Source organism: Haemaphysalis longicornis, unplaced genomic scaffold, assembly GCF_048455015.1.
Source record: "Haemaphysalis longicornis isolate Haplotype H1 unplaced genomic scaffold, Haemaphysalis longicornis Haplotype H1 scaffold_4, whole genome shotgun sequence".
Taxonomy (NCBI): Eukaryota; Metazoa; Arthropoda; class Arachnida; order Ixodida; family Ixodidae; genus Haemaphysalis; species Haemaphysalis longicornis.
In genome coordinates, this window is record NW_027526361.1 from 223,767,778 (window position 1) to 223,782,725 (window position 14,948).

A 14,948-nucleotide genomic window follows, 5' to 3' on the forward strand; every position below is an offset into this window, starting at 1 on the left:
CTCACGGTGCACGTTGGCGGGGTCGCGTGCCCCTGGTTCTGGTATATAAATAAACACTAATAGTGAAAATGAGGAACAGCTGTCGTTTTCGCTTGCGTAAGTTATCTGACGGCACTTGCGAGTATGCGAAATATTAGACCGAAGTCGAAAATTGCAACTACTCTTACTATCAGATGGGCTAAAAGAAACTCCTAATAATGTGTAAAACCTTAGGTTTTTCCAATTCTGATGCACATGTGCTCGGAAGTGCCTCTAAAGATTTATTTTGCCATTACATGATACCTGCATTCATGTGTGCTTCACAAAGCTGCTGATAAAAGTTCCACTAATATCGTAATCCACGATTTGCGGCGACAGAAATTCAAATGAGGTAAAAGCGTACAGGACAATAAAACCTGTTTTTTAGCATTCTGGGATTTCCTGCAGTAATAAACAACTGTTGTTGCCGCGAGTGGTATACTTGCATTCATGCCAATGTAACCTACCGAAAGAGGTCCGCTTCTTTCTACCCTCTAGTGTCCCTTCAACAAACACCCTACGTTCCACTCGCAGCACCCACGCATGATAAATTGTGCTTTTACACATCCGATAAAACTACCGTGCAAGGCTACGCGCATAATGCGGAAAGATGCTGGCTGATGGTGCGGCTGCCACCGCTGCTGTCCACATACCAGAAAGCTCAGCCCGACTGAGCACCAGAGGGTGGACAAGACATGCGAGTATATAGAATGCCAGTAAACTAGTTTGAACATGCGCCTACATGCGACAGCACACGTGCTCTTGAAATCACTGCCCGATTCAGTTTGTCTGCCACCGATTTGACATTTGGCCACTTTTTAAATTATTGTAGTGACAAAAGGCAGGAAGATAAAAATTTGAAATGAAAGGATGCCCACAATCCAGGCAAAGGGAAGGGAGTATTTCATTACACGAGATATTTCAGTTGAGCTCGTCGGTGTTTGAGGCAGCAGATTGTAAGTTATAAAGTTTCTGCTCCTAAGGCACTTTTGCCTCCCATACAATACCCGAAATATCTATTTTTTAGGAGGTATGTGCTGTTTGTTTACTTGTTTAGCGTGTTAGGGGGCAATGGGTCAACTTGGTCAATAAAAATTTGGTTGGTCAGTTAGCTGGTCAGTTTAGTTAGTTATTAGTTGATTAGCTCTTTAGCATATCATGACAATGAGGTCAAGCTGTGACTGTGCAAAAAGTAATGTCTACATACTGAAGTTGCCCGTATTTAACTGCAAGCCAGTGCTACTCTCTGAGCCTTGCATATGATGCACAATAGTAAAAAAACGAAAGGTAGCTGAAGGGCAAACAAGATAATTGATACGCTGTCACGGAATAATCAATGGCATAAATATGCAATTTGAGAAAAGGCAAATGAAAACACCAAAACCAAAAATACTCCAAAAGAAAAATTGACGGAACAAGAACCACCAGTGACTTCCCTATCACCATGGACCCCGAAAAGTACAAAAATAAAAATAGAGAAACGACCCAAATAACCGTACCTTTGCACTGTCATAGCTGTTGGCGACCTCATACATATCACACGCTTCTAAATTGCAAGCAATAATAACAGACCAAACTCCATCTTCTGTGGATCGAAGATTTGGACAGCGCTCACAGTGCTACGCAGAAGGGGCGGTGGCTGAAAATTTTGTCGCAGGAAATGGACGGTAACAAAGAACAACGAGGGACGTAGAAATTTATTAATGCTCATAAACACGTGAAAACGTCGCTCTATTTACAAAATTGACAGGATACAACTGCACAGCATCGATTTTTATAAAGATATGTCCGCACTATCTGTTGGTAAAGGTGGCCCACTGATCTCTTTTTCTTTTTTCACTGTTTCTACTGTGTGTTATTTTACAACGTGTCTCGAACGTGTCCGGAAGGCAAAAAATGCCTAAAGGATTTGGTCACCATACCCTCCGGCTATGCTTCACCTCAGGTCTCTCACCCACAGAAAGTGTTCGTGGGATGCGTGGATTCCACAGAAAGTACAAACTCGAAACGTTGGCTAACTCAAAGCCAAGGCACACACTCTTTTTCTTCTGTTTTCTCATGCACGATATGATTGCTGTCCTTTCTGCATTTTTTTTTTTCACAGAATGCCACCTACATCAGTTCCAAAAAAACATCCTCAATTTTCCTAGTCATTTTAAAGGACCAGATGCACCGGCTGTAATTTTTACAAGTAAGACACATTGTACTGCACAGCACTTGACATACCTTGTGCAACAGCGTCACGTTCCGTTCGGGGTATGTCAAAGACGATTCAAAGCCCCTGTACAGCCATGCGCTTTTTTGCGCGCGTGTCATCTCCTTGGTCTAAGAATTGGTAAAAAGCATTTGCAATCGCCATGGAAATGCTAACAACTAGGCCCTGAAGGGCGCCCTCAGCCGATGAAGACGTTTCTTTGTAATGGGCACCCTTGAGTGTACACATTGTGAGTTACACAGTATGGCTTTCAAGCTTCTGAGTCGGCAACCTAGATCGCCTGCGGTGTTATCGTGTCCACACATACCACAGTTTCGAGGCAAATGTAAAACCGTATTGTTTATAGGCTGTGATATGCATGCAAGTAATATCAATGTATATGAGGACAACTGTGGATTTTAGCACAGTTGCCCTGCTTGCCTTAAAATTATTCAGCAGGAAGACATCCTATCTGAATCAAAGTGTCTCAGTACGTACTTTACTGTCGATTCACTCGCACTGTTTATTACTTGATGCACCATTTACTTCTCGTCAGACCGCAGTCAGCTTTGATTCTACCCGTACACCATAAGTGGTGCCAATTATTGTATTGTCTTTTGCTGAGACAACGCTGCAACCTTGTACGCGCTGCACAAAGCAGCCAGTAGCTGTCCACACATCCCGTAGTACGATGCCCTCAAAAGCCCCCTGGTAAATTGAGGGCCAGCGATGATGATGTCCAAATAGCTGTCGGAAAGCGGCAGGTGTAGGAAATAATGCAATGCTCCCGCTTGAAACAGCGGTGGTCACACCATGTGACTTCCCATTTTTCCAAGAACGCAGCTCACAGGCGCCTGCGGGTGGCAGGGGGCCGCCCGAACTATGGAGTCCTGTGGGCAGAGGACGTGACTGGAGCTCTGGCTTAGCAGCGACTCGCGCACATCGGATGCATCGTCGAGAGTCTCCGCCGTCGCCGATGTGTAGATGGAGCCACCGCAGCACTGTCCATCGCTGTAGTCGTCGTCTTCTCCGCCTAGGTTTCCCTGTTCGAAACAGGACAAGTAGCTTGATAAAGTGCAGTAATATTTCCTTTAAACAAACAGTTCTTGAAAAAACTTAGGAGCCATCATAACCGGCAAATCGTTTTGTACTAAGATTATTCACTACATAGGTCTCCGAATCCTTTGTGCGCCAAGCCCAAGGAAATTCCTTGTGGCCTTTTTGTTTGTACAGGAATGTACACTAAAAAGAGTAGTTTGTCAGTCCGGTGAAAAAAATATTGCTCGTACTGCTAGTGAAGCAATGTATTTGCGACCGCTGAGTTAACGTGTCTACAACTAATCAAACTACAATTTCCTCTACGTGCGATTAGGCAGATATGACAGTCAGTAACAGCAAGCTTCTCCAGAACTTGAAACAACCTTGATCCTATTAGGAATATGTGCGACATCGAGGTGGTTATTCAGTGCCATATAGCGTTTTTTGCTGATCCGTGAAATAAAGGTAGCTTTTCTCTCTGCCTCGTCGGACGTTGTCACTTGGTTTTCGAACACTTGTGGCTTGCGAACATACCACATTGAAGGTATCGTTTATACTGATAGCAACTGCCATGCCAGTCATTGGGGTCTGTTTGGGACCACGTGACACGCCTGCCTCCGACGGTGCAGCGGTTGATTAGGCAAATAATCCTATAAATAACTCGTTTTCTACATCAACAATACTGCTACGCCCATGCTACGCTTATGTTAATCTTAAAACAACATAATTACTGGTGACCAAAGGTAAATTCCAAATTTTTCTCTGGTTGATAAGTCCGGATTGACGGCCTCACTTACAAACTTACAAAATGCTAGTGGGTCCCACTGAGCGAATGCATTTTAAAGCTCATTTCAGTAAAATTAGTCACTTTGTATATTGAGGTTTCTACTTTTTTCTGTGGAGTTTTTCAATCAAGGGTACCAATAAATTTAGGATGCTTAACAGTGGACAAATAATGAACAAAGAATTACACCGGCACTTATGAACTTCACACGATGTCCAGCCCTCTTAATTGCGCACCTGTATACTCGAAGCGTGATGAATCACTGTGTACTTACAGCTTTTTCGTGCTCAGAATAGATGTCCGGTGTCGCCCCTGGACGTCCTTCGAATGTGGAATCATGGCCTTCTGCGGTGCAGAACTGGATTTCCGCTGATGGGTCAACGTTTTCTTTCTCGGACTCTGCGAATTCAAAATTTCAGCTCAGTTTCATCGTGCAGGTACGAGACTGCTTACGCGTTCCGTTTAATACAATGCGGGAAAGTAGCTCATGTTTGGCGCTCTTTGCCCCAGCTGGCCTTGCGCCAAAAAACTCTAACCATCATCATCATCATCAAGTAGCTCATGACCTACCACATCTTGTGGCACTTACACTTCATTTGAAGCTTGTTATTTCGTCCAAGCCATAAACAGCTCTTTCCCCGTGCGGCAGCAGGGGGGGGGGGGTTGCTTTCCGCATGAAGTCCCACCGAGACGCTTATTCCGCTTTAACTAATGAAACCGCCATGAAGCCGACTTTGTAATCAAGGAAGGCTTCAATTAACTTCCAGATTATGAAAGGGAATTCATTTATGATTTAAAAGTCGGGAGAATAACTTATCAGGTGAGGTTAGAGGTGAAGGAAATTCAGACGAGGTATGCTACCGATTGCAATCGCGTAGTTTAGATTCACTACAATGCACTTTAGTGGTCAATCCATGCACCAAATGATGTTTATTAGGCAAATGACAGCAGCACACGTACAGTTTCACTCAAAAATGTGACCCGCCCTGTGGCGCTGCACAATGCAAAGCGTCACGCTAGCATTACGTAATCGCAAACAAATATTTTTAGTCAACCCGTGCGCTGCACATAGCCGTTCACCGAAGTTTCATTGCTGGCTGCTTTCGTCAGTCAATTGAGTTCCTTTAGGAGGAAATGGCGGGGTAATGCGTAAGCAATGTTGATCTGAGCTTGCTGCGACATCGCCCAGAACAGCAAGTGGTGTTAAGGTGGCGTTAGGATAAACGAATGCGATTTGTACTTTAATTTAAACCAAAGCAAGTCACTTAATTTCTACTCCTCTTCTCACACGGCTGCCATAGGCGCAGATGAGCTGAAGCTTAGGAGTTCCATCTAGTCGCCTTACAGGGACTCTGCAACACCTCCGATAACGCTTTCACTATCTCCTCCGCGGCTGAAAGCACCGCGATAGCTACATATAGTTATCGCCAGCACAGAGCGGCAGTGCGTGATTTGCTCGTCGCAGCAGGTGCGCCTGCCGTTTCTGCTTTGCTTCTGTGGCTTTCTTTTCAAAGTTTTTATCGAATGCGTTCGTTGCTGCAACTAAAAGTAAAGCCGGTCAGTAGCCGCTACATCGCTACAACTGCGTAATTCCAGGGGTTGAAGAACGTCAATGCCGGAAAAGAGAAAAATCTTTCGAGCACGTTTCCACGTTACCTAATGGGCGTAGAACAGTAATTTTTGTCTGAGGTACTTTGCGACCCCTAATCCAAGTGCTCGATGTGTTGGTTGACTACGCTCTTCAAGTTTTTAAGATTTCGAGAAAAGTTCGAAAAGTGTTGTAGAGTCCATTTAATACACAACCACGTTTTGCTCCACTTACTGAAGGGAGTGAAAGACGCACTAGCCCTCCCAGCCGCGGATCGCAGCTGTGCTACATGGCGCACACAGCTATAGGTTTGCCGCGTGCTTACTGGGGTCCAAAAAGAGCCGCTATGCAATGTGACAGAAATAAGCGAAAGCTTTCATGCACTCAACTGCAAGCCATGATGCTCACGCCGCGGACGCTGTAGCCTTTCATAACTGCCGAAACGCACTTGAATCGTGTGCAAAACGCGTGTGCAAAACAAAACCATCTCCCAAAAACCAATATAAGGTTGTCGCCGCAAACGCCTTGGCCACCAGCAAACTGGTCCTGTGAGCGACACGTTGTGTTGATTCGGCGAAGTTTTTCTTTGACCTAATTCGGTTACAGGACCTTGAGAAACGGCCCTCCTGCGGGCAAATATCTAACCACCCCACACGTACACATTCTTCGATGCACATATACATTCCCCCTACTCCTGCTCGTTATCTTCTCTACCGTATCCGACAGTCCCCTGCATACCCCACTCGTCCCAAACCCTACGCTAGTTAGAACACTAGTTTCTCCTGCCCCCTTGCAATTCACTCCCCACATTTTGCACACCCAACGTGGCTGGCTCGGCTATCTTCGGACCAGCTGATGGACCAGCTGTGCATGGTGAACCTGTCCCGGAACGTTTTGAACGTTTAATGTTGTAATTTAATCAACTTTTTTCTTCCTCCCGCGCACCCAATGCCACAACAGCAGACCCTGCGCTAAGCACGTTATATAGGAATGCGGCAAGCTGGACAAAGAACGGGAGAGACACAAACTATACTGAGAGACACAAACTATACTATGTCCGTCCCTCTAGTCTTCCGCGAAAGATGCCAACTTTTTCCAGTGGATTTGAGATTCTCTGCATGCAGGGCGGACATAAAGATACCGCCAAGGAACACCTGTCAACCCTCTTGAAAAGTTACTTTCCCCCAAATGACCTGCACAAATAAGTCCGTGTGCAAAGCGGATGTGTGAAATGATCCGATGTCAACTGCGAGCTTTTTCTTTTTTCTTTTATTTTCTCCTCAAGCTATATTACTTGCACCTCTTGCCAACACAGCAGCGTTACGTGTTTGACGGACTGGCTCTACCCACCCGCAGCCACAGCCCAGCAGGTGTTTGCCTCCTTGTGGGACTTCGCTCTCGCCACTGGCGTCCATCTGAGAATGTAAAGTTTTCCCGAATTGACACCACCCTCCCCACCCGCCCCCACGTAGGCCGAGTCGCCATCCTTGTGTCAATAAAGTTTCATTCATTCATTTATTTTCTTCGCTCTTTCCTCTTCCCCAACATGAGGCGTTCAACCTCTCTTAAATGAACAAATCATTCATTCATTCATTTATTCATTCATTCATTCATACATTCATCCATTCATTCATTCATTCATTCATTCATCCATCCATTGCTCCGCCTCCTCCTCCTTGCCATGGGTACAGTGTACTAGAAGGCATAGGTGTGTCATGCGGGGGAAAACCCAATGGAGAGCGTGGGTCCCTTCTGCGATGAAAAAATTGTATGGAGCGCAGGCGTTCCCCAGACACATGGAGGAAAGAAAAGCTTAGGAGAGGCCCTGACGTCACATTTGTGAAGCCGAGTCCCGCCATAACTTGAGCCCACGGAGCCCAGCACTCTATCCCATCATGCTTTGCTGTCTCCGGTTTGAATTGACTAACATGGCGTCGCCCTGCCCTCCCGCTTCGAAGCGAAAACAGCTTCGTCGCTAATTCCTCGGTGCGATGTCATCTTCCAAGCTGTTGATTTCGCCTTCAATTTGCCCATTGTAACCCTCACCCAAACTTTCAATCGAAAAACAGCCTTCGTTTTTGAGATAGAAGGACGATTGTTCAGCTCTTAAGCCTGGCAAAGTAGCGTTTGTCGTCGTCATAGCAACAGCTTTGCGGGATATCGAACGCAGACGCCTCCGACGGCAGAGTTTTCAAACTGGCTTAATCTAAAAACGTTTGTCGTAGCGACTGCGCTGGTTTGCAAGCGTAGCGAGGCAGCCACATGCCAAGCGCCTTAAAAATTTGTCCGTTCTATTCGCCCAAATTTAGCCGCCGCAGTTGTAAACAAGTAAGCAACATTGTCTATGGGCTCAAGAAAAATCACGTGACTTCCTCCATACTTTTCGTAATGCATTAGGGTGCTAGGGACCAAAGTTTAGTATAACCTCCTCGTAGGGGCCTCTCCTGAGTATTCTTTCCTCCATACCCAGACAGCTCGTGTTGCAGCCAGCGCCACCTATAAATTTTTAAATCAAAGTAAACAGTTATTTTACGGGTTTTATAAAACTTTATATCATAAAAAGAAAAAATAGAAATATTTAGGGCAAGAAATAAGGATTAATTTAGCAAACCCACCTTCTGAAACCAAATGCTAAACAACGGCCACCAGAGCCGCTGCTTACAACAGATGTTCCTCAGAAGAAATTTCCATCGCCAAAAAGACCCCCTAGTCCTTCCCGAACGACACTCCTCTCCCTTATAGCACACTTTGACGTTGGTGCTGCAGGAGAGAAGCGAGATAACCAGGGTGAATGAAGCAGTACCTGCCAGGCGTCGCCTCCTCCGCCTCGCGCGGCGCACAAGGCACGCGGCGAGCAGGCCGTTGAGCAGCAGCGTCGCGCATGCGGCCACGCTCACCAGCAGCACCTGCGCCACTGTCGTTGGCCGTCCTCCCAGAGCGTCCATCACGGCACCGCTGTGCGGCCAGCCGGACGCTGCGAACGCCAGTGTGAACAGGTCGCACATTTCTCAGTTCGCACATATCTGCTACCTGATTTTAAGCACGCTCAGTTTTCAATGGCAACCAGCAAATCAGTTCAAGTGCTTCCCAACCCGCTATAGAGGGCACTCGCAATTTCATACAAAGCCATTTCTTCCAGCGCAGTAGTCTAACTGGACTATCGAGATATTGATCGGGGTAACATTGCCATAGTGATGACACTCGCAAATGGTATTAGTTATCTAGATTCATTATACGTTGCTATTAAATAATAGTCGACATCTGGAAATACGTTCTATTCCAAATTGCTGATTCCGCAGTCAACTTTATTTTTCTGCTCTAGCAATTGACGGCACTTAAAACGGTGCAAGTAAAGCACGGGGCACATGTCAAAAGGAAGGTGTGGTGAAAATTCAATTACATACGTTTTGTCTGCTTGTTGGCTGGCTTCCAAATTCTCAATGTTCATTTTCGACCTGCATGCACTCAAAAATTTTCTATAGAGTCAATTTTGCTAATGTTCAAATTTGCCTTTGCTATTTTACAAACATCCTGTGAAAAGCTCCGAGTTTGAAAAGTATGTCGTTCCACCCTCCTTCAGAGTTTGTGAGCTATTTGTCACCGGTAGTCGCCGGAAGAAATAGGTTCGTTGAAGACCGTTGCTGTGAGGCAATGAAGCGATCGCTTTACTTTCTGTACGCGGAAGGCTTGACGCGCGGACATAGCACAGCAGTCGAGGTACCGACGCTTTCAGCAACATGCGTATCGGGAAAAGGAGATGGAGTCGAGGGCCGGCATGCCATCGTATTTTCGTGACATACCATCGTCAACGTTCTTTGAGCTCTACACGGAAGGTATTATGAACCGGTGGACCGCCGCTTTAGGAATTCCGAGCTCCCCACCCACCGCCTTCTCATTTCCCAGGCTTGCACAAATTTACTATTGGGAACAAAGTGCTACCCAAAGCAGCTATGAGCAGCAGCGGTCTCATATCGCTCCTTTGGTGGCGCCACGCGCACCTTTCGTGGCAACCGCGGGCGACTCCTGGCTGAAGACGCTCTCGCCAAGTGCATTTCGTGCCTGCACGCTGAACGTGTACTCGGCACCCGGTTCCAGGCCCTCTATGAGCAGCTCGGGGGCACCTCCGCCCACTGCTGGCGAGAAAGGCGTGTGCTCGTAGCGACCGCCCCCGCTGGGGCCTCCACCGATGCGCCGCGAACGGACGCGGAACTGCTGCTCGAGGCCGCCGTCGAAGCCCGGGGACCAGATCAGTAGCGCGCTCGTGTGACTCACGTTGAGGGCGCGCACGGCGGTGGGCGGATCTGGCCTCCCTGCGGCATTGGAGATCTCTGTTCAAGCGCAACACATTATAAACACATTAGTACTAATAATGACAGGAAGAAAGCGTGTACGGACCTCATTACAGGCTCGTCACTAACAATTTCGTTCCGTTGGAATTTCAACATTGACCACCGAGGGTGTTTGAGCGCTAAACTGTTTGTGCCTCACCCTGCCGTACGCTATCTCCGCTTTTTTGTCAACTCTCTCCTCATTCTTTCCTCGTCCACTTTCCTGTTCAGGCTACCGAAATACCCTCTTCAATATCTTTCAGTCGCAAACTTATACCTGTAACTGTACCTAAAAAGCTTCGTGGAAACCCCCAGGAAACACTCGCAAGGTTGAATTCTCCTAGTAACATTTGGTGTTAATTTTGCACTCCTCGGTTATTGTCCTAGTTTCTTTTTTCTTCCGTGTATTAATCTTCCTTTATCTCTATTTATAGGCTCGAAAATTTTCGAAAATATTATTCTCAGTGCACACACAGGCTTAGGGCTTGTCGAGTGTTTGCGCATTCTATTGACTCTTAGTGCATCCATTGCATGCGTGCTAGCTAGTACCTGCCCGCCCACCTTTAACAACAGCCACGTCTCTTTTCCGCCATTATTGGGGACGTGTAATTATTTAACACATCAGAAATCACGCAGAGTAAGGCGCGCTTCTTTTATTATCCGTCCGTACTCAAACGGGACCTTCAATCTCGAAGAGGACGCAAGTACTTTCTGCTATAAGCGCAAGGCCGTTAGAATTACCAGTGTGCAACTAGCTACATGTGACATTAACCAATGTACTGCCGGCAGGGGCAGATTTCACAGCTACGCTCGCGACTAGAAGTAACCCGCCTCCCAAGTTATCGTGGGGGATGAACAAAGCCGGACAAGGGCGCGCACCTCTCGGGCGTACGGCGAAGCGGGACCAGTCGGAGCCGAGTTCGTTCCTCGCCGTACACGTGTAGCGGCCGTAGTCGGCCGAGCCTACTCGCTGCACGACCAGCGTCGATCTCCAGCGCACCGCGTCCTCACGCTCGCTGTGCACCACGTGCCGGGAGTCGTTGGGACTGATAGGCGTCTTGCCGAACGACCAGGCAAAGACCGGGCCCGGGGCCCCGTGCGCCGCGCAAGACAGGGTCAGGGGCCGGGCAAGCTCCGCCGCCAGTGTTGTCTCGCGGGCCTGCAGCATCGCCGCCTTGACTGCGCCAAGATACGCCCAAATGGTATAATCAACCGGAGCAGTTGGATAAAAGGGACCCTGCAACACTTTTTCCAACTTTTTTCGAAATCCTAAATTCCTGCAGACCGTAGTCAGCCAACACATCCAGTACTTAGATCGGGTCAGCCAACCGCAGTCGGGTCAGCCAACCGCAGACCGTAGTCAGCCAACACATCCAGTACTTAGATCGGGGGGTTGAAAGTACCTCAGACAAAAATTACTGCTCTATGGCCATAAGATAACTTAGAAACTTTCTCAACAGATTTTTCTCTCTTTCCAGGTCTTGGCGTTCTTTTAGCGCTGGAATTACGTGATTAAAACGGTGTAGCGGCTATCGGCTGGCTACTTTTCAGTCGCGGCATGAACGCATGCGGTAGCCACTTTTCGAAAAATCGCAACAAAGAAAAGCAGTAACTGGAAGACTTGTCTGCTGCGATGAGCACGGAGCGCTGTTCCGTGTGGGAGATAACTGTAGCTTTCGCAGTGCTTCAAGACGCGAAGGAAAGATTGAAAGCATTTATCGAAATGGTTGCAGGGTCCCTTTAAATGAACCCTTCAACACTGCCCATGAACCATTCACCGTTTCCTTTGGGACCCGGAAGTACTGCGAAAGCTACAGTTATCGCCAGCTCGAAGGCAGCATTGCGCCATTTTCTCGTCGCAGCAGACAAGTCTTCCGGTTCCTGCTTTGCTCTTGTTGTGATTTCTTGCAAAGTGGCGATCGAATGCGTTCATTGCTGCGACTGAAAGGCAAGCCCGCCTGTAGGGGCGGGATGGCTCAAACCCATTATTAGGCGCGCAAACACTTCCCGTACTGAGAAAGAGAGTACGGGTCCCGGCTAGTTGATAATCCATACGGTGTGCAAACTCACAAAGACGAAAAAAAGTGACACACAAGCACCCAGAAAGAGAGAAAATCTTTCCAGCAAGTGTGTGGAATAACTGATTGGCGCAGAACAGAATAATTGGCCTGGGGTACCTTGTGACCCATTATTCTACGCACTCAATGCGCTTGTTGAAAAATGTCCTGTAAGCATTTCAGATTTTGAGACAAAAATGAAAAATCGTTCCGAGGCGCCTTTAATAGTCATGTACGGCACGCCCCAATGCTTAATGGCCTACCACTGTAAATGGCTGTGGGTGGGCATTTGAGAAGAACGTAGATGGCGCCTTCAAGTCAGGAGTTGCGTATTTCGGCCCTTTCGTTGCTGATGATGTGGCACGCCAGGTTTTAACAGCTTGATTAGTTTCCCCGCCTCCCACTTGCGCCTAATTTTTCGTAAAACGTTTTACATCCACAACCTCGTTTCCTGGAAATTGTGCAATGACTTTTTAATGAAGCAGATTGTCGCTGAATAACTGCAGTTTATGCTGAATGAAAATTTATTGAGACGTTTACAAAAAATAAAAAGGTATACAAAGGACTGTCGCTATGGCAGTTGAGGAAATCACGACCATACATTCTGGTTCACCATTTATGTGTGAGGGTACGGTAGTCGATTAAGTGACGCTCCCCTAATCCCAGAAGCTCAGAAGTAAAGAAAACTTCGAAAAATAAAAATCTCCGACGATGCACAAGATACGGCAGTAAAAAGACGAATAGGGCGCTAAACAGACGAAGACGAAGGTAGACACGAAAGACGTATAAAGGCGCCAACATCCAACACTGAGTTGGAAGTTGGCACCTATATACGTCTTTTGTGTTTACCTTCGTCTTCGTCTGTTTAGCGCCCTATTCTTCTTTTTACTGCACTAATTAACCAACTAGACTAAAATGTTTGGTTAACGCAAAATAGATTCTCATCTAGCGTAGGTCCACGGGGTAATTTATACACCACAAAGGAGCCCAACGGGACACACGACAGTTGTTGGGAATTGCGTAGAAGAGGAACAAGTTGTTCTTGGCACCCATAGTGCCCTTCCTATTCTACCCAACAACTCTCGTGTGTCCTGTTGGGCTCCTTTGTGGCGTATAAATTGACTCAGACATACACTAGATGAGAATCTATTGGACACTAGTATCATCATCATTGTCGCCATTAAAGGGGCTCGATCGGGTGTCTGACGGCTCCGTTCCCTGGCGGCTCAACCGCAACGAGGTGGACTCTCCGCGACAGCAGTTGCCACATTTAAATCAAAAGTTGACTACTGGGTCCTGTAGTTCTCAACAAAAAGTATTTCAACGTCGTCTGCGTTACCATTCAAAGCAACACGACCCACCGTAGTTATTTCAGAGTTCCAAGCCATACCACCATACGCCAGCTCCTATGTTCACCGAGTTTAAAAGGCTCTTCGAAAGCAAAAGTTTAAACGCTTCGGGAAACCATCCCTAGCTCCAACTCACTCAAGGGAGTATTCACACGCGCTTTGCATTTGAATGCACAGCAGCTATCTCTATCAGCGCCCAGATAGCGTTAACAGCAGCTCTCACTAACAAGGCCCAGCTGCGGCCAGACAAGCCACTCACACTTGACGGTGAGACGCGCCGCGCGGGCGACCTGGCTGCCGAGGCCGTTGTGGGCGACGCACTCGAAGAGGCCCTCGTCCCGACGGGTCACGTTGAGCAGCGTGAGGAAGGCGCGCCCGCGCTCGAGCAGGAGCCGCGCGCGCCGCTTGAGGTCGAACACGGGGCTGCGCCACTGGACCACGTTGTCCGTCAGCGGGTCCGCGTCCACGGCGCACGCGAACGACGCGTTCTCGCCCACCCCCGCCAGCACCTGCTCCGTCAGCTTGGTGATGCGCGCAGGATCTGCGTGCCATGGTAAATAACGAATGTATATTTAATCCACTAGCAGGCGTGCTTCGACCATTACTCACAGGACTGCCCTATTGTAAAAAAAAAAAACATACATGCAGGAACTTTCTTATCATCAGCAGGGTTTCTAGTTGGGCAAGTTGCTACATAATTTAACGAAACAACGCGATGCACGGGACAAAGGGAAGAGAATACGACACAAGCACTGACTAACAACTGTTTATTCGAAAACAAAGAACGGAATGTATAGGCGAAAGGTTATCAAAGAATAGCCGGGCGCATTATCACAGAAGGAATTAGGTAATTGCAAACAGAGGGAATGTCACATTCAATGGAAGACGCTATCTTGACAAGTATGATATTTCTTTTTCCGGGGGCGTGCTTCTTATCATTATCGTTGCTCCGCCGATGACATCATCATCGGTGCCCGTCATCAATCCACACCTCACTGAAGCTGCTTCATCATTTTCATTAGTCTCCATTAACGCTCGCGATCTCGAGGGCCATCCTTCTATATATATTAGCGGTAGTACGCGGTGATGTACGGGTGGGCCATTATATTAATGATTTTAATTGACATAACAAATGTTCCTTTATTTGTTAGTTGTAATATTTGGCTAGTTCATCGCGAAGTGGTACACACTCAGGAGCTCCTGACTGCTATCAATACATGGACTCCAACCGCAGGCGCGTCGGGGTAATGTGAGACCACTGGCACTCGTGTTTTACTGTAACTCTCGCTAAACGAATTGCACCAAGATGGTGCACTCGAGCGAGTGAGTCAGTGAGTGAAAAACATTTTATTGAGCCGGTGAAGGGGGAGTGGTTCCAAATTGCAGAAAACCATGTGATGACCGGCAGCCTTCGCTCTGGAGGAAAAAGTGTAGACATCCAGATCGCTGTTAGTCACCAGGTTCTCGCACAGCTCGTGGTTGGAAGGGTGGTTGAGAAGGGTCAGTTGGTGCTTTGCTTGCACTCTAATTGATATGAGGAAGAGTGCCAGGTTGTAAACACAACTTGAATTCGGCAGGAGATTGCGCTGGGA

The 14,948-nt window shown here is 47.4% G+C and overlaps 1 protein-coding gene across 1 annotated transcript in view; it reads right to left on the reverse strand.

The window, feature by feature from the left end:
- Window positions 1-1,685: 1,685 nt before the first annotated feature.
- LOC144179654 (nephrin-like) overlaps window positions 1,686-14,948 on the reverse strand; it is an 81,514-nt gene continuing 68,251 nt past the window's right edge. The window contains exons 15-20 of the mRNA XM_077708092.1: window positions 13,616-13,897; window positions 10,830-11,129; window positions 9,621-9,932; window positions 8,426-8,596; window positions 4,309-4,433; window positions 1,686-3,255 (exon numbers count right to left, since the gene is read on the reverse strand). Of these exons, the coding sequence (XP_077564218.1) occupies window positions 3,019-3,255; window positions 4,309-4,433; window positions 8,426-8,596; window positions 9,621-9,932; window positions 10,830-11,129; window positions 13,616-13,897 (1,427 nt within the window). The 3' untranslated portion in view covers window positions 1,686-3,018. The remainder of the gene's footprint in view (window positions 3,256-4,308; window positions 4,434-8,425; window positions 8,597-9,620; window positions 9,933-10,829; window positions 11,130-13,615; window positions 13,898-14,948) is intronic.